The following is an 18,359-nucleotide window of genomic DNA, read 5'->3' on the forward strand; positions in this document are numbered from 1 at the left end:
TATTCATCAGAGCTGTTAACTTTACTTCCTTTTTCATGCCTGAACTTAGATGTGTTAAAAACAACGACTGCAAAAAACGATAAATTCAGGTTGAGGTCTGCAGCTTTGCTCGTCTTTACTCTCATCTTGAAATAATCCAGGATCTAAAGATCAAATAAGTGTCTCTGTTATACTGAGCAAATAGAATTTCCCTGACATTTTATGCATAAGTCAATATTTTTTCCTTTTTCAGTTTAAACATTAAAATCATAAAGTGGACTTTAAAGAGCAAAACTTCTGGTTTTAGTTGGAACATGTGACACGATAATTGTCATGGGAAGCTAGGCAAGACAGATCCAGACGCTGGAACCCGGAAGGCAAACACAGGTGAGTTGAATGGTAACTAAAGGATTTTAATATTTCAGGATGACTTCAGATCTTTACGTGGCTGGAGACTGAAGTGAAGCAGATGAAGGAGCTTGAGGTAGTTATGGCTTGAAGCGAGGCTGGTGGTCGGAGTTGACTCGTGGCGTGGCTGGAGGTTGTTGTTGGCTCGAGGCGAGGCTGGAGGCTCTTGGTGTTCCGAGAGGTTCTGTGACTCAGGTAATCCGGTGACTCGGGTGTCCACTCGTGGTCAGAATGTCCTGCAGGCGAGGCAATACAAAATTTAGACGTGAACATGAACACTATGGCAAAACTAGACGAGAGACCAGGTTATGCACCATCTGGGGCAACGAACTGGTGATGAATGCTGGTTCTGGATCTCCTTAAGGTCTGGTCGGTGATGAGGTAAGTGGACACAGCTGGGATGCATCGGGATCCAAGCAGAGAGGCAAGGGGGAGGAAAGCTGACAGAGGCACCATGACAGTACCCCCCCCCCTCAACGACCGCCTCCGGGCGGTCCAGGACGCCGATCCGGGTGGGCCGGGTAAAAGTCTTCGATCAGGGAGGGTTCCGGTCCTGAGGAGCGGTCCTGGATCTCCCGCTTCCTCATACTGGACCCCTCCCAGTCGACCTGGAACTTGAACCCACGGCCACGGCGTCAGACATCCAATACCCGGCTAACCGTGAAGGGGGCGCCGTCGATGACACGGGCGGATGGAGGGGAAGCGGATGGCGGGCACAGAGGACTGTCCATAACAGGTTTTATTTGTGAGATATGGAATGAAGGGTGTACCTTTAGAGCTGCCGGGAAGGAAGGATTGATGATCCTGTCAATCTCGTTGGGTCCAATGTACCGTGGAGCCAGTTTCTGGGAGGTGTCTTGGAGTGGGATGTTACGTGCCGAGAGCCAGACCCTCTGTCCAGGCTGGTAAGTGGGTCCCACCACCCTGCGTCGATTGGCGATGCGGCAGTTGCTCTCCTTGGTGCGGAGGAGAGCAGCCTTGGTCTGGCGCCAGACGCGTTGGCAACGCTGGAGGTGTTGTTGGACCGACCGCACCGCCAAATCGAATTCCTGAGACGGAAACAGAGGTGGTGGGTACCCGAGGGCAGCCTCGAACGGAGACACCCCAGTAGCGGAGGAAGGATGAGCGTTGTGAGCGTACTCAATCCGAACCAGATACTGGGACGAGTCCTTGTGATTTTGTGCCACCAGACAACGGAGGGCCGCCTCCAGCTCCTGATTGGCCGTTAGACAGAGGATTATAGCCAGACGTGAGACTGACCGATGCTCCGAGGGCGGAGCAAAAGGCCTTCCAGACTTGCGAGACAAATTGGGGTCGCCGGTCAGACACAATATCTGACGGGATGCCACGGTGATGGAACACAAAGTTGACCAGGGTGTTAGCGGTTTCAGTGGCGTAGCGGAGGAAGGGGAATAAAATGAGCCATCTTGGAAAAACCCTCAATAACGATGAAAATGACAGTGTTACTATGAGAGGGTGGCAGACCAGTGACGAAATCAACTGCGGGGTGAGACCAGGGGCGGCTAGGATTGGGTAGTGGTTGGAGTAGTCCAGCTGGAGCAGAGTCCAAAGACTTAGAGCGGGCGCAGGTGGTACAAGCCGCGATGTACTCATCGAGAGGGCCAGTAAAACCTCTTACGAATGAGGCTGATAGTTCGATGAAGCCCACCATAACAGGGCACCTTAGAAGCATGCCCCCAAGAAATGACCTCGGCAATTTTCATCTTCTCATGAACATCTAGTAGTGGCCTAAGTTAGGCTGGGTGGTTGTTGGAGTTCCACAAAACTTCTATGAACTGGAGTTCCATGAACGCAACATGCCACATGTGGGATGGACTACCAGCTAATGTTTTTAGCCTTATAGACACATGGAGCGGTTGCCTGTGCTTATCTCAGTAAAAATGCATGGATGCACAATGTACATGGAGTGTTAAAAGATCAGGTTTATTTATTTTGAATAGTTTCACATGATAACAATGTTTCCATGCTAGAGTTCATGAGATCATCCCAGAGAGAGTCTCTGCTTCAGCTCCTGCAGTCACTCAAACTACGTCTTAAATTACGTGTAAATCCGAGCGCCCAGGCAGCGCGAGAGTGAGTGTGTGTGAGCGCAAGTTAAGGGTCTGTTGCCCTGTCCCCCGGAAAAGTAATAATAAAAAAAGGTTTCCTCCAAAGTACAGAGCCTGATTCTTGGAGTAAGCCCTGGCTGCAGAATTGCTCAATCAATCCCGGATCTCCGCTGCGTTTTCCGACCACGGTCAGAAACGTCATCGCAGGAAAGGTTCAACATTTTCCCGGGAGGGAAAAATAAAATCAGAGGACCTGATTATAATTATTGTCTCATTGAATAGAAAAATATAAGGTTCAGGAGGCCCGAGCAGGCTTGTTTCGCTTTCCACAGCTGCCTGGTCTGACTCTGTCGGTCCGCCAGCTCACCTCCTGCCAGCCGACATAAGGCACGATGTGAGCTCTGAGTGAATGGCGTAAGTATGAGGAGTGTTTCAACGGGGGACTTATAGACGTGGACGACCGGAGCTCCTATGTGGTTTGGTCCACACAAACCTTCAAACTACAAAAACAGAGTCGTCCATGTTTGCATCTTCTGGAGCAGGCAGATTGTCTCTATTTGCTATCTAATGTCAAAGCCGTGCAGATATCACTAAAACATGTCATCTCTCTGACTGGCACACCGCTGAGCGGGTATCGAGGAATAAGAGTCGATTTCCATGGATGAGCCAATGAGCGTTTAGATCCCGCCCACTTTCACTGATTGACAGATAGACTCATTCTCCTGAAAAAGCTCTTCATGAAATAAATACGCCATTGTGAAAAACAGCAACATGAAATAAAAACAAAGATACTTTGGAAAATATTGATTTTGAAATACAAGCTTCTGAAAAAAGACAGAATTATGATAATATTCAACATAATTAAAAATGAATATTTTAAAATGCTGTTTAAAAATAATGAACAGGTTTTTAAAGCAAAATGAAATATATTGAATAATATAATGGCTTATATAAAATCAGTGTGCAGGTTTTTCACAATTTCATGATCTTTTTATGTATTTATGAGAGATTTATTGGTTTATTGTGTATTTGCATGAGGCCATATTTATTTATTTAATTAAATATTTATTTATTTAATTATGAACAGTATAGGACTCCATAGTTTTGAACTTAAAAAAGACTGAAATTCATAAAATGAAAACAGATTATGCAAAATATTTGCAAATATTGCAAGTATTCGTGAAGTCATCTACATTTTCTTTCATTGCAGTTTTCATAATTTATAAAAACCTTTAACTAATTTGAAGTTTCAATGCATCCAACTACCTTCAACTAAATTGATTATGAATTTGTGCCATGAACAATACATTATAAATATGTTTTTTCTTTTCATTGAAATTTTGTAAAAAGAAACAAAAAAGAACTTCTGGATCTTCTGACATTCTGACCACAAGAGGGGGCTGATGAGACAGTTTGGGTTTTGGATTGTAAACAATTTATTTGTGGAAAACATTTTGAGTTTAGGGATTTCATTATCTCTTAATTTAATATCTCACCAAACATTTAACAAAATCAGAAAGACAAATTTAGATTTCAAATCAAAATATCTGCTTCCTCAAAGGTCTGTGCATGGGAACAATAAAGGTTTTTGCGTTTGTCATCATTTCAGTTTCCTGTCTTTGTCTGCTTTCACACAGAACTTCACATCAGTTCCGTACTGTTTCATTTATATTTATTTCAAATTGCACAAGTAAAAAATCATCCACAGAAAAAGCTGTTTATGTTAAAAATTATAAATAAAAGTGAATGATTTCTATCTGATGAAAATTTAGAATAAGATGAGAAAAAGAGATTTAGTCTATATATGAGGGTAAAAAAAGACAACAAATTCATATCTTGTCATAACAACAACAATAATTATAATAGTAATAATATAAAATATTATTGCTATAGTAATAAAATAAAATAAAATAAAAAATAATAATAAGGTTATTGAAAATACATTATAATGACTGTAGGTATTTAAAACATTTTTTAACTGTATTTAATGAGGATTCTTGGATTCACAGAGGAGGCCGTTCGGCCGCTTTGCCTACCTGAGAGATTAAGGCAGGAGACTTTTCTGCAGAAAACTCTCGCTTTATCCTTTGAGATTAAGATCTTCATCTAATATAAAACAATTTGACTTTTATGGCTCTTTTTAGTATAATTTGATTTCGTTTGCTTTGCAGGAAGCCTGTGGAAAAGCGTGCAGAAGCAGCTTTTAGCACAAAACATGAAATCAGAAAAACATGGAAAATACCTACTTTTACATGCACAAAAACCCTATTATATGTCATTATAATGTTTTTTGTTCTGGTTCGTTAAAGCCCATTTTCGTTTTTATTTCAGACTCTTTGTTCATTATTTTTGTTTTTATAATGATTTGATTTGATTTATTGGTTTATTTCAAGCATTAATTGTAGACGATATTACAAAGAAAATCTTACAAATATCAGACCCATTTAAAAAAAAGGATTGAACAAAATATGAGAAAACAACATTAGAGTGATTAATCATTAATAGAGAATTTCGTTGTGATGCGTACAAAACACAATGTCAATTTAGGTTCGTTAAATATAATGATAATTTTTAAAAGTTAATCTATATTAGGTTTTTTATTAATAAAAATAATTGGTCTATTTGCTAAAAAAAGTTTAAAAATTAGTAAAGCAACAAAATAAACTGTTTAAAATAGCAAATAAAGTCTTTTTTTTTATTAACAAAAAAACTATCAACTGCGTGTCAAAAAAATAAACGGAAATAACATTTTAAATACGTTTCTGCTGAATGTGAAAAGCCATTAATGTTAAAAACAAGAAGTCGTTTTTGCGGCATGAAAAGAGATTTTCTGTTGTTTTCCTGCAGTCCAGACGCTGCGCCTCTGCTGCTGCGGCCGTTTGCGCCGCTTCTGCGCCTCTGCTGCCGTTTTGCGCAGCTCCTCGTCTCCGTTATCGGCGCGCGCGACCTTAAAGAGAACATAAAGCTCCTCGTAAAACTGCTTTCACTTTCCGTCAATGTGACGAATCCGGCAACTTCAATTGGTTCTGGTCTCAATTTCAGTACAAGACACAAAACAAAACTTGTAGTCAAAGTTGAATTTATAGCTTTTGCTTGAATCTAACCCGTTTTATTAAATGCGATAGTTGAAACTAACGCGCTTTTGTGGGGGCCCTCTCCTCCTCCTCCTCTCAGCTCCTGTTGCAGGGTGAGGGAGGTAAGTCCTCCTCCACCGCCCTCCCACCTGGATCTACCTCTGATCCCCTGCGTCACGTGTTTCCCTCCGTACAAGTTTCGGCTGGAACGGAGAGCAGAGTCATATTAGCGGTTATCAGCGACTCCAAACCATCTTCACATCAAACCGGAGGCAGAGGAACGCTGCGGCCCGGGACAGTCCGCGCGCCCCTTCCCCACATCCGTCCATCGGGAAAAAAACTGGAATAAGTGTGCCACTCTCCATCCAGCTTCCATCGTTTTACGCGGAGCTCTGATGCGCTCCGGCTCCGCGGAGCGCACTACTTTATCAGGCGCGCGTCCTTATCTGGAGAAGATAAAGCCGCGGAAAGCCGCTGGGGGAAAGAGCCGCGTCCTTCCTGCGCGTTTATCGAGGTGATTCCATTCAAATATCTGCTGATAGATTCTTGATGAAGCTTTTTATCTGCGCGCTTCTGTTTCCGTTCTTGTTCTGGCTGAATATGAGGACGCGCGTGTCCTTTGTGTGTGTGCGTGTGTTCGTGCATGTGCTGATAAGCATGTTGATGACAGAGATCAGTGAATTTGTTCCGTTTCAGGGATGTGAATATGTTCTGTGTTTATGTGCAGGAACGTCTAAGGAGAAAAAGTTCAGGAGTTTTGGAGCAACATGTACCAGAGTTTGACCCCGTCCGCTTATGACGCCGGGAATTACATGCACCCCCCGGCCAGCTCTCCGGTCTACGTGCCTACCAACAGAGTTCCGGGAATGCTGTCCACCCTGCCCTACCTGCAGACCTGTGACTCCCCGCATCAGAGTCACAGCCTCGGCGGGCACCCCAGCTGGGCCCAGAACGCGGCAAACGGCTCCTCCTTTACGCCCGGCAGCCCCCACCCCGCGCACGGATTCTCCTACACGCACAGCCCGCCGGGCGGCACCGGCGGCGGCCGTGATGCCGCGTACCAGAGCCCGCTGGTCCTCGGGAGCGGAGCGCGCACAGAACAGTACGGGGGCGCGCTGGTGCGCTCCGTCGGGGGCTCGTACTCCAACCCGTACGCCGCCTACATGAGTCCGGACATCGCCACGTCCTCGTGGACGCCGGGGCCTTTCGAGAGCGGGGTGATCAGCCTGCAGGGCCGACAGGGGGGTCTGTCTGGGAGAAGATCCAGTCTGGGTAAGTCCGCTGGAAAACGCGCGTCAAAGTGGACGAAAATATGACGAAAACCCCCCCAGTTTTGATCTAGAAATAAAATTATTCTCAAGTCTGTTTAAGTGAAACTTGTAGACCCATAACCTTAAAAAAACGAAAATTACAAAAAAACAAAACAAAAAAAAATAAGGCCTTGTCTTTTGATGTTTTTACACTGTATTGTAATGTCTAGGTTTTACATGTTGTATTTCGTTTTTTTACATTTAATTCTGAACAGAAAAACAATAAACCAACAATTTAAGAGACTTGACTTATAGGCCTGCGCGGGTCACGTGCCCCCCCCCCCCCCCCCCCCCCAAGGAGGCCAGATTGCATTTGAACAATCCACATTCTCCACAGAACAATCTGGTGATGTGTTAATTTAATCCCGCATTAATCTGGCGCCTCAATCCACAAACAAAGATCACAGCAGTTCTCACCTGGATCAACATCACATTACAGCGCACGCGCGTGGGAGAGGCGTCATGACCGTCTGACCCGTTTTCACCTTTACAGCTAAATTCATGAGAATCAATAATCCTTTCTTTTCTGAGGCAAATGAGACTCAAAGAATATTGATTGTATTAGTTTTTAGACATTTTAAAATTAATTTAAAAATAACAATAAGGACCATTTGTGAAGAAAAAAATGAATTAAACACAAAAAACAGGTAAACATTTTGGAGAAATGTATTAACCGAGTAAAGATACAGATACAAATGGATTAAAAAACGTACATTTTTTTAATTGTTAAACGAAATTAAAGCCTAAAACTATCAAAAATAATAATAATCAAAGTAAAGTGAGACAAAAATCTTAACCGAATAATCATAATCAAAATTGTTTTTAAAAATAGGTTTCCTAAAATATAAAGCCTTTTTATTTAGAAAATAAAACATGTAAACAAAATTAATATAAAAAAGAAATAGCAAAAGCAAAATATTATATGATCCAACAAAGTCGAAACATTCTTTAAATCAAAGAATTTTTTTTAGACAGTTTTATTTGTACTACAGTTCTGTTTTTAGCTTAATGCTGTTATGCTTTCAGGAAAGTTTGTGTTATAAAACACAGTCATTCATTCTCTTGAACTGGAGTTTAACCACATTCTGGAAAGCCCTGTGGATTATAAAAACAGAGAATAACATGAACATATGAACCCAGCACGCCAATGAAAAGAATTGTTTTGTTCAAAAATGTCTTTACATGAAAATTAATGTCGTTTAAAAATATTTAAAGCTATTATGTTTTAGGAAAATCATTTTAACTCTAGTTTCCTCAACTGAGAAGAAGCTTTTATTTGTTTTAACCCTGAAGAATCCATGGAGTCAAATTTGACCACTGTTTTTTTTATTATTTATTTTTACATTTTTCCTATTTGTTTTTTTTTTTCTGGCCTCTGTTAATTGCTCTAAATAAGTGTTGACAAAATTCTGCTTCTTTGTTGTTTCGTATCTTTTATTTAAATCCGTTCTGCTGATATTTTTTCCGAGATCTTAAAAAGTTTCCAACCAAAACAGAACAGGCGTCATGTCCTCAGGCACCAGCTGTCTGAACTCGTTGATTCCAGGAGTCCGTCGGGTGTCAGAGCCCTGATGGATAGGGGGGGGGGGGGGGTCTAGGTGGTGGTGGTGGGGGGGTCCTCCTCTCCGCCTCCCGCTGACTCACTTCATCACAGCGAGAGGAGGTGAAGGAGCGTAGGGTTACATTCCTCAACTGACGATTTATCACCCCCTCCCAAAAAAAAAAAAAAAATCTATGGCCTAATCTATCTTAGAAGTTGAGAGGAAGAAAACAGGGAAGATGATTTTGCATCCTAGCAACAGCGATGACACGAGGGATTATCTCTGTTCTGCTGCTCAGACCTCTTGGACGACATGCCCACCGAGGGCCGGGAGTGTGTCAACTGTGGCTCCGTGTCCACGCCGCTGTGGCGCAGGGACGGCACCGGGCACTACCTGTGCAACGCCTGTGGCCTGTACCACAAGATGAACGGCATCAACCGGCCGCTCATCAAACCACAGAAGCGACTGGTAAGACCTCACCACACCTTCAAAGGGAACTTCCTGCTCAGGTTTCTGACTGTTTACCTAGACTGCTGTCGCTAAACCTACCGCAGAAAGACTTCTGAATAATAAATAGAAAACTGAAAAATGTGTATTTGAGTGAATTCCAAGAGCAGTAATAACGAATGAAGAAATATAAAATAATGTTTGTTTACAGTGTGAAGAAGGGAAGGAGAGCTTTAGAGGTGCAGAAACTCCAGAGGAATAAAGCTGATGAGTCACAATGAAGTCGTTGGAAAGAGTAGAGGAAGCTGAGATCAGAAGTGAACTTTTGTGAACAACAGTTTGGTTTCACACTGAGGAAGAGAGTCATAGATTCAGTTATTTGCTTTGAAGATGGTGCTGGAGAAGAACAGAGAAGGTCAGAGAGAACTGGATTTGTATCTTTGCAGATCTAGAGAAAATCTATGACAGGATGCAGAGAGAGGAGCTGTGGTTTGGATGAGAGCTGGAGGACAGCGCTGAGATGTTCTGTCGGCGTGACAGAGGATCAACTTTGAGCTCCTGCTAGTTTGCTGTGGTTAGACAGGAATCTCTGTGGACCAGGGTGTTTGCAGATGACACTGTGATCTGTAATGAGAACTAAAAGCAGGTGGAGGAACATCTAGAGGAATGAAGGTTTGCTCTGCAAAGGAGAGGAATGAAGACAGAGTATCTGTGTGTAAATGAGAGGAACTCAAGAGGAACGGTGAGGTTACAGAGAGGAGCAGAGGTGAAGAATGTGGAGAACTTAAATAATGGTGGTGATGCCAATTTAGCTGAAAAAAGTGATAAAAAGCTGAAAAAGTGTGAGAAACACTTCAAAATTTTAATACAACTTTAACCAAGTACAAAATTTGTTACCTTTTTATCTCTTCAGGTGAATTTGTACTAATGTCGGCACAAAAGGAGTATTAAAAGATTTATTTTAGTGGAATCTAGGACATAGTTTCTGCAGAGCAGCAGGAGTTAATCAGAATTCACCCATGAGTTGTGGGCGGGACTGTTGGGGAAGAGTAAGCCTGCCTCAATTTCCCATCATCCCTTTGTTTACATGCTCCACTGCCAGCTTATAGCCCCTCACACCCCCAAGCTAACATTACCAGAGCAACAGGAATCTTGATCAATATTGGAGCAATGCAGTTGAACAGTTCTGAGCCAGATTCCAGTTAAGACGAGGAAAACAAAGACGTACGTGGGTCTGTCTGTCTGCAAGTGGGTGCATCAGAATGGAGCGGAGCAGGGAGCTTGTGGTCGGCTGTTGTAGCTCCAACAAAATACCTACTAGCTTTTTCCAACAGCACGTTTTTGTCTGCTCCAGATTTACAATGATTTCACTAAAGACATACTCAGGAATTAAATTTGAAGCTCAAATTTCTTTATATATGTCCTCCATCATCAGAAAAATGCCACAAGACTTTGTTAAAAAAAAAAAAGGCAAAAACCCAATTTTATTGAAGTGGGTCTTTAAGACTTTCTTTCTTTACGCTACTGGAACATAAAAAGTACATTTCCAAAACATGGTGTAAGAAAAACTAATAGTAACGCCAGAAATGTTCCTGCCTTGAGTGAAATATTGCTAAAGTGTAATAAAATCATGAATAAAACTATGTTTTTGCAGACAACATTTTTCTTTAGTGTAAGCAGGACAGAATTCAATTGGTGAGGATGAAACAAGGTGAAGCTTGTTGTTGAGTCCTGTTTATGGTCACACTGAAGGTTTCACAGCTGCATGCTTCCCAGAAACTTGCTTTTCTACAGCAGCTGCAGGTCCCCCAACAATCCACCGTGACGGTGGTTTTTTTTTTCAGTTTTTATTTGTCCTGCACTGACCTTGCCCTTGGGATGGGCTGTTTATAGACAAGGCTTTCTACTCCAACGCAGCCCTCTGCTGCTGCTGCTGTTGTTCACAATTAGAAATATTTAACCTTCATGCTATCCAATGGGGTCAAGATGATCATTGACGTGTTCGCCCTACTATGACAAAGGTGGATAAAGGTGGAAAGATTTCATGTAACCAGTGAAGATCACAAATGATTGAAGAAAAAAGGTTCAGCGCACTGTCTAGTGGGTATAGATGACCCAACTCCCAATGTTAAAGTGCCTAGGATAGCACAAGGGTTAAGAGAGGACACGGGGAAAGGGTTCCTGGTTTAGGATCTCAGATTAACTGACCTGCACTGGAAAAATTGTCCTCAAAACAAGTTAAAAATGATAGAGATTAGAAGGTTTTTTTTACTTGTTATAATGATAAAAAAAAGTCTGCCAATGGAAAATAGAAGATTTCTTGGATTAGAAACTTAAAGGCCCGTTCACACCGGGACGAATTTCGCCGGCGAATTTCGCCGGCGATTTTCGCCGACGATTAACGCCTCGTGACTAAACAAAGGGCACCAATGAGAGTGTGCACACCGACGCGAAAAAACGCCACGCGTCAAAACGTCAAAAAAAAAAACGCCTCGGGTTCGTTTTTTTTTTTTTTGACGCGTCGCGTCGAAATCTATTCGACCAATGAGAATGGCGCTTTTGCACACGTGTCTGGAGCTTCTGAAGTTACAGTAAAACACAACTTAGGGGCGCTCAAACACAAAACTGCCTTGCTGAGCACACATACCAGCGAAGAAGATAGACGTCCAGTAGCGTCTACACTGCCGCGAAGAAATAATGACGGACATTCTAAAATATCCCCGAACCAAGTACCAGTTGGAACTACTGGTGCTTGAAATATTCATGTTTTCTTTGTATTATTCTGACAAGTGCGTAAATACTTGCTCTCTTCTTCTGAGTGAAAAGCGACTTTAAGAAGCGTAAAGTTGCGCAGCGCCACCTTGTGTACAGGAGTATTTCTGTTTACATTAAGCGCCATCTAATGTCAGGGAATGAAATTGCATGTTTGCTCGGCTCATCGTCAGCGAAAATCGCCTGGGTGTGAACACAAAAAACGTGGCGAAAAACGCCTGCCGAATATTCGTCCCGGTGTTAAGGTTTCTCAAAATAAAATTGTATTTTCTTCTTTTTTATTAGACTAAAAAAAAAGGCAGAATAATCACAAAAACGCTCATTAACGCTCATATTTATGTATATTGCTCATACAATTGGAAATATGTCGTAAAGAGTTTCAGATTATTAAAAAGAATATATTTATACGATTATTTTATCTTTTAAGTGCTACAACAGTTCAACTTTCCTTATTTCCTAAGTACAAAAAGAATTACACAATTTAAGAAAAAATGTCCTAAAAATGAAGTGTAAATGTTTGTAAAGGTTCAGATTCCTGTGCTGTTGTTTCAAAAATACATTTTTTGTTTGTCATAAGTCAAGTTTTCTTTAAACAGTCAAGTCTGTTTACTGAAATAACAAAATTCACTAATAAAACTTCTGCTTAAAAAAATTATGTAAAGGGCAAAAAAATTCTTATTAGAGATTTTGCTTAAAATAAGATAATAAATGACTCAACAAGTCATTGCAAATCGTTACATCATAAAAGTTTTGTTTCATTTCAGGTTTAATAAGATCTTTAAACTAGAAACTCGACAAAAACACTGAGATTTTGTGTTTTTGCTGTCTGCATCTGAGCAAATCCTTCCACCAAAGTGGAGACTTTTTAATCGGAAGTTCTTTTAAATTTTGCTAAAATTAAAGAGAAAAAAGTTGGCAGAAACACATCCAAGGGAACTTTGAAGCACGGAGGTGTAAGAATGATGGTCGGACAGCATCTCTCTCAGAAAACCTGAGCGGTTACAAAATCCTCCATGAACCTTGAGCACGGTGGCGTCAAAAGTCCTCAGGATTTTTTTCAAAACTCGGACATTTCAAACAGAAACGTTTAGTTAAATATTGCATTATTTGCAGCTTTATTTAACTTTTTGAAGCCTCAGAGCTCAGAAGAAAACTATTCTGTTATCAAACAAAGGAATAAATAAAACACTGAAGTTACTGTCAATTGCAGAGAGATTTAAGGACCACTAAAGGCTGTGTGGAACGAAGATTAGGATTCTTTTAAAGCTAAAAATGTACAGATGCTGCTTTTTTTTATGAAAACGAAGAGACAAAAAATAATACAAAGGGAAGGACTTCTTTATTTTCATGATGTGGGGAGGACAATCAGAACCTGCTGAAGGAACTGCGTTGTTCAGATGTTAAAAGCTGACAGACTCCTGCTCTGATCTTCAGCAGAGCACGTCCCGCCGGGCCGGCCTGTGTTGCACCAACTGCCACACCAGCACCACCACGCTGTGGAGGCGCAACGCAGAGGGGGAGCCGGTCTGCAACGCCTGCGGCCTCTACATGAAACTACACGGGGTACGTCCTTCTCTGATAGCGGGTCATTGTTGGTGTTGTGCAGAACCTCTTCAAGGACAGCCTTATCAGTGTAGGCGGAGAGCTCGTGCGGGTTGTCGGAACACCGAGGCTCCTGTTGTGGGATTGGGAGGTCGGCTCAGCTAATCTGTGTTGCTCCACTCCCACCAGGTGCCCAGACCTCTGGCCATGAAGAAGGAGAGCATTCAGACCAGGAAGCGTAAACCCAAACTCCCCAAAAACAGAACATCTGCAGGTAGGTGAAAAGTTTCCAAGAAATCCGCTCGTCTCGTATGTTCGTCAGAACATTTACAGAGTTTATATTAATATTTTAGGGTCCCTCATCTCTGACACCGGCTCCCCATCCTCCCTCTCAGTTTCAGAACACGCCTCCACCGTCAAGAGTGAACCCACCCTGGCGCCATCGCCCTACGCAGGACAGACTGTCACATCGGGGACTCAGGTAATCTGTCTATGGGACACCAGAGAAGAGGAGAACTTCCCTCCTCATGAAACATCACCATGACAACAAGGCAGCAGAGCAGCTGAAATTTTAGATGTAGAGAATCACTACACGAGTCCTTCATTTAAGCTTCTGTGAGGAAGTTCTGATCTATATCAAACAGTTGATGTCATCCAAGCAGATTGTTTCTTCGTTTAATGATTCAAATCATGACTAAGCTGGAATTAGAAGAAATCCAAAGGTCAGTTTCTCTAGCTGATCCCTCTCAGACCTGATGAATCATCTGCAGCTTTAGGACTCCAGGGAACCACAATTTAGATCCATCATCCACATGGGGAGAAAACAGGAAAAAGTGGAATACCATCCCAGGATCAAAGTGAGCTCACGAACATGAGGACTCAGCCAGGAGGTCATCAAATGACGCACAAGGACCTGGAGAGAAGAGCAGGCCTCACTTGACTCAGCCCGGGTCAGAGTTCATGATCCAATGGTCAGAAAGAGACTTTAGGACAAACATGGATGGAAGAAGAAAGAGCAACAAAAACTCAAAGACAAAAACATCTGGATTGTCTCCAAAACCTTTTGGACAAAAGTTTTTTGGACTCACAACACAAAGGAGAAACTTTTATTAGAAGGATAACAGTCAAACACGGTGGTGGAAATGTGATGGTTTGGGCGGCTTTGCAGCTTTAGAATGTGGACCACCCGAGATTGAATCCATTTGTTTGCCAGAAAATCCCAGAGAGCTTCCTGCATCAGTTCCCAAGCTTTGACTGAGGAGCATTTTGGTTCTAGAGCAGAACAATGGATAAAGATGAAGGCTCTGGAAGTTTCTTGTCAACGTTTGGATTTAATTCATGTTTATGACCCTAAAGCCTTCGTCATAACCACCCTTAAAGGTGGATGTGGGTTGACAGACATAAAATGAGCAAACCTGTTCGGAGCAGGTGGTCCACACAAAATATCAAGATTCTAGACCGCTCCATGAACCTGTAGAGCAGACAGGTGGTAGTGTACAACACCGAAGGGTAAGTTAAGAAGTATGAGAAGAAAGCAAGTCGTACGGATTTTTATTTTTTAGAGCCTCCCAAAGCCTCCAGACTGCGCAAAGACTTGTTAAACTGTTAGAACTGAAGAAATTAGACAACCATAGCACTGTTTGTGTGGACATCCGTTCACACCCCATGCGTAAAGCATTTGGGGTCAGCAAGGGACCAGTAGGTACACGTTACAACTGGGATGGGACATAAGGACACCGTACATAATACGTCTGTTGAACTAACACTAGCTCTACGAATACTTCACGATACTTTTACCACACGCACAACAATGACGTCCATTGAGGTGGCCTTATGAGGCTCAAAGGAACTACGAGACACACCTGTGCTCCTCTTAAGATGCAGCAGCTCCTCTATACTACCCTATACTACGGGCCCGGATAACCCAAAAATCTGCAACACCCCTTCAGGTCAACGCCCCCTACAGGTGCATGTGACGAAGGCTTAAAGAGTCATTCATGCTGGAATATCTTGAAATGTGTTTCAGTGTCAATACTTCTGCTAAAAGTGGGACTAAGACCAGTAAACACTTGATTCATAAACTGTCAGGAAGTTTTGAACTTTTTTTATAAAACAGAAACATTAACATCTCTTTATACACTGTAAAAACAGGCCCGTTGGACATAAGTCAAAAATTCTTAGCCCAACGTCACATTTTCTTTAAACAAGCAAATAAAAATGTTAGTGTCAAGAATTCCTGTTTTAATAATGAAATCCTAGCCATTTTTGATGAGATCATTTTCTTGCAAGATAGAAAATAAGACAATTTCTCTTGAAACAAGGGTCTTTTTACTTTTTTAAAATTTGTTTTTTGCCGTGTTAAGGGCTATCCATCTTTTTGCATTTGTTCAATAATGTCAATGATTTAATTGCTGTAAAAATCAGTTTGGGTGAAGCTGGTCTCAGAACCTCAAGCTTTAGCCGTTCACAAAGAAGAACACATTCACAAAGATCTCACGTCTTCTTCTCTGCAGACGGCCTCCCAGTTGGACAGCTCAGAACCCGGACACGTGGACATTAAATACGAGGATTACCCCTTTACCCCCACCTCCATGGCTCCACATAACTCCTGGTGCGCTCTGTCTCAGGCATAAGCAGGACTGCCGTTTGGACTTAACCGGGCTTCGTCTGTGACTCATGGAAGAACCCAGTTGGATCAGCATTTAAAGCGGGAAAAATGGCGACAGGATTTGAGGACTTGTGTGTTTCTTTTCAGTGGGTGCTGCTCACAGGGAAGAACACAAACACACACGAAGCGTTTCAAACCGATGGCCGTTGTCCAATTAAAAAGCCACGTTTCCTCAAAATCACAACTACCTACTGCCTGAAGGCGTGTGCGTTTTGGAGAAACATTAGGACCGTGGGGTGGAATGTAAAGAGATAAGGGTACAGTAACCAGCTTTAATAGCTCATAAAGGTTTTCGGCTGCTGGATTTCACCCTCACTGCTTTCGACGGAGTTTCACGAACAATTTCCCCAAGACATCATCGTTGCAAAGAAAAAGACTTTAAAAAATCATCAAAAAATCCCTTTTTATGGCTGTTGAACTCGTCTCATTACCGACATGTAGATGATTAACTTTTATTGGCACATTATTTATGTTGAGATAAGGACAGTTAAAAGTCATTGTTGACACTAAAAGCAGCCTGTTATAAACCCCTGCTCCCCTCACTGAAGGGCTGTTGCTTTGTGTACGCCGAAGACACGGAGCTTAGATTACATTTATTTTTACGAGACCGCACACATAAACTGCGTCTTGTAAAAAGTCGCCCTGAAATCAGGACCAGTGGCTTGGATTCCACATACCGGAAGACGACCGCGCTCACGTTTGACATTAAAGTGCAATGACTGAACTTATGGAGAAATGAAGGAGGCGTGAAATTATTGTAAATCTTATCTTAGAATAATCTTATCCGCAGTTTTGTAAGGGAATTTTATTGCTATAAATTTCTTAAGACTTTTTCAGCTCCTGTTTTATTTTTGATGCCCGTTTGGAATCTGTTCAGGTTGAATCATTTTATAAATCGCTCTGCTGTTAACTGAATGTTCATAACCAACATCTGTCAAAAGGTGAATGATATGAGCTCGAGCGCACTAATCGAACAAAATCTGATGCAACCCATGAGTGTGTGAAGCAGAAATGTACGGTGGCCCCGCAAAAACATTTAAAAGATTACAATTAAAAAAGAAAAACAAATAATCAGAAAATAAATCATCACTGCATTCTAGAAATGAAAACAAAATTCTAGAAACCAGAACGAGACTCCACAATATCTAAGCTTAAAAAAATAAAAAGGTAAACATTTGGAAAAACAAAATTAATTTGCAGAAATCAAAATGAAAACAAAATAAGAAACAAGTAAAGGTAAATAATATGGGATGTCACTGATTGGATGAGGACATTTGTCCCCCTATCTTCAGACAGAAGATATTTCTTTAAGCTTTTGACAACATCAGCCGTTACAAAAGTTCAGTGGTTGCTTTATCAGTTCATTCTTCTGTTTTCCCTCCTCTTCAAAACAATTAACGCCATCATCCAATCAGTGACATCCCATAATACCTATCTTTACCAGTTCCTTATTTTGTTTCAATCTTTATAAATTTCGCTTTGATTTTTGGAGATTACTTCTATTTTTCCAAAATAATTTTTGTTTTTACGTTTTGGTTTCTAGAATTTTGGTATGACTTTGAAAATGTGATGTTTTTCCTTTTTTAATTTTGATCATTAATATTTGCACTTCAGGGCCACTGTAGAAGTGTTCATTAATAATAAAAATGACACATAAAGGGTTTTGCTTTAACCTGAACGTTTTCTGTTTAAATAAAAAAAAATGACATTTTACTGAATATTCCAAAAAACTTCCACAGGATTTTTCTTTCAACTCGATCCAAATCACATGTTTCTAACAAGCATTTAGACTTGATCATTGTAGTGCTTTAACAGGTTACATGAAACTTTTTTAACCTGTAAACTAATTTCAGGGGTTGCCCAGCAACCAATGTTTTTGTGCTAAACAAATATTTATAAGGTTGGGACAGGAACTGCATGTTGCTTTGTCACAGTGGTGCAGAGAAAGTGATCGACTTTTGCCCAAAAGACATAGGAGAAACGGTCAAAATTCAAATGAAAGGCTGCTTCCTGTCTGCTTTCACACTAAGAAACTCCTCCAAACTCACCTCACAGTCATTTGAAGTTTTCCAAGAGAACCTCCTGGAAAAGATCTTGCACATTCAAGAGCTAAAACTTTGAGGTGTAAAACCAAACACTCCGTCTTACTACAAAATATTAACAACCAGGACATTTTCCACAATGCCTTCTCGGCTCACAGCAAGAAGGCCCTGATTCAAATGCCTGCTGGGACTTTTCTGTGTGGAGTTTGCATGTTCTCCCGTGCACACGTGGGTTTTCTCCAGGAACTCTGGCTTCCTCCAACTGTCAGAAACATGCTTCATAGATCAATTGATGATTCTTGTGGGTGGGTGGCCTTACAACAGACCGGCCACCTGTTCAAGGTTTAACTCACCTCTGCCCAACAGTAACTGGGATAGGCTCCAGCAACCCTGTGACACCTGAAAGCGGTCTTCTGAAGATGGATGGATGGACATTTTCCAACCTTCTTTTAAATTCACATTACTATTTTCTAACTGATCTGAGCTGCATCCAAGTTTATTTCATGT

At 41.6% G+C, this 18,359-nt stretch overlaps 1 protein-coding gene and 1 long non-coding RNA gene across 3 annotated transcripts; one reads left to right on the forward strand and one right to left on the reverse strand.

The window, feature by feature from the left end:
• Positions 1–376: 376 nt before the first annotated feature.
• On the reverse strand, positions 377–5,403 carry LOC110015289 (uncharacterized). The gene is made up of 2 exons (XR_013657234.1): positions 702–5,403; positions 377–623 (listed from the first exon to the last, which is right to left on the reverse strand). It is a non-coding gene; the product is annotated as an uncharacterized LOC110015289 (long non-coding RNA).
• Positions 5,386–17,471, forward strand: gata5 (GATA binding protein 5). Of its 2 annotated transcripts, none has more exons than XM_023956400.2 (7): positions 5,386–6,044; positions 6,258–6,802; positions 8,680–8,849; positions 13,035–13,163; positions 13,332–13,416; positions 13,538–13,623; positions 15,656–17,471. In XM_023956400.2, exons 2-7 carry the CDS (start codon positions 6,298–6,300, stop codon positions 15,773–15,775), a joined length of 1,095 nt encoding a protein of 364 aa, XP_023812168.1. In that variant the 5' UTR covers positions 5,386–6,044; positions 6,258–6,297; the 3' UTR covers positions 15,776–17,471. The 2 variants fall into 2 exon arrangements, with proteins under 2 accessions (XP_023812168.1, XP_023812165.1); XM_023956397.2 differs by having other exon boundaries at positions 5,754–6,044; positions 13,496–13,623; positions 15,656–16,646.
• Positions 17,472–18,359: the final 888 nt, after the last annotated feature.

The sequence above is a fragment of the Oryzias latipes genome, chromosome 7, assembly GCF_053564925.1.
Source record: "Oryzias latipes strain Hd-rR chromosome 7, Olatipes_Hd-rR_3.1".
Lineage (NCBI taxonomy): Eukaryota > Metazoa > Chordata > Actinopteri > Beloniformes > Adrianichthyidae > Oryzias > Oryzias latipes.

Excerpts from the sequence above, each read along its gene's own strand:
- gata5 (XM_023956397.2), top strand. The coding sequence starts at position 6,298 with ATGTACCAGAGTTTGACCCCGTCCGCTTATGACGCCGGGAATTACATG. Across the intron at positions 6,803-8,679 it reads TGGGAGAAGATCCAGTCTGG|ACCTCTTGGACGACATGCCC; the intron begins GTAAGTCCGCTG and ends TCTGCTGCTCAG. Across the intron at positions 8,850-13,034 it reads TCAAACCACAGAAGCGACTG|CAGAGCACGTCCCGCCGGGC; the intron begins GTAAGACCTCAC and ends TCTGATCTTCAG.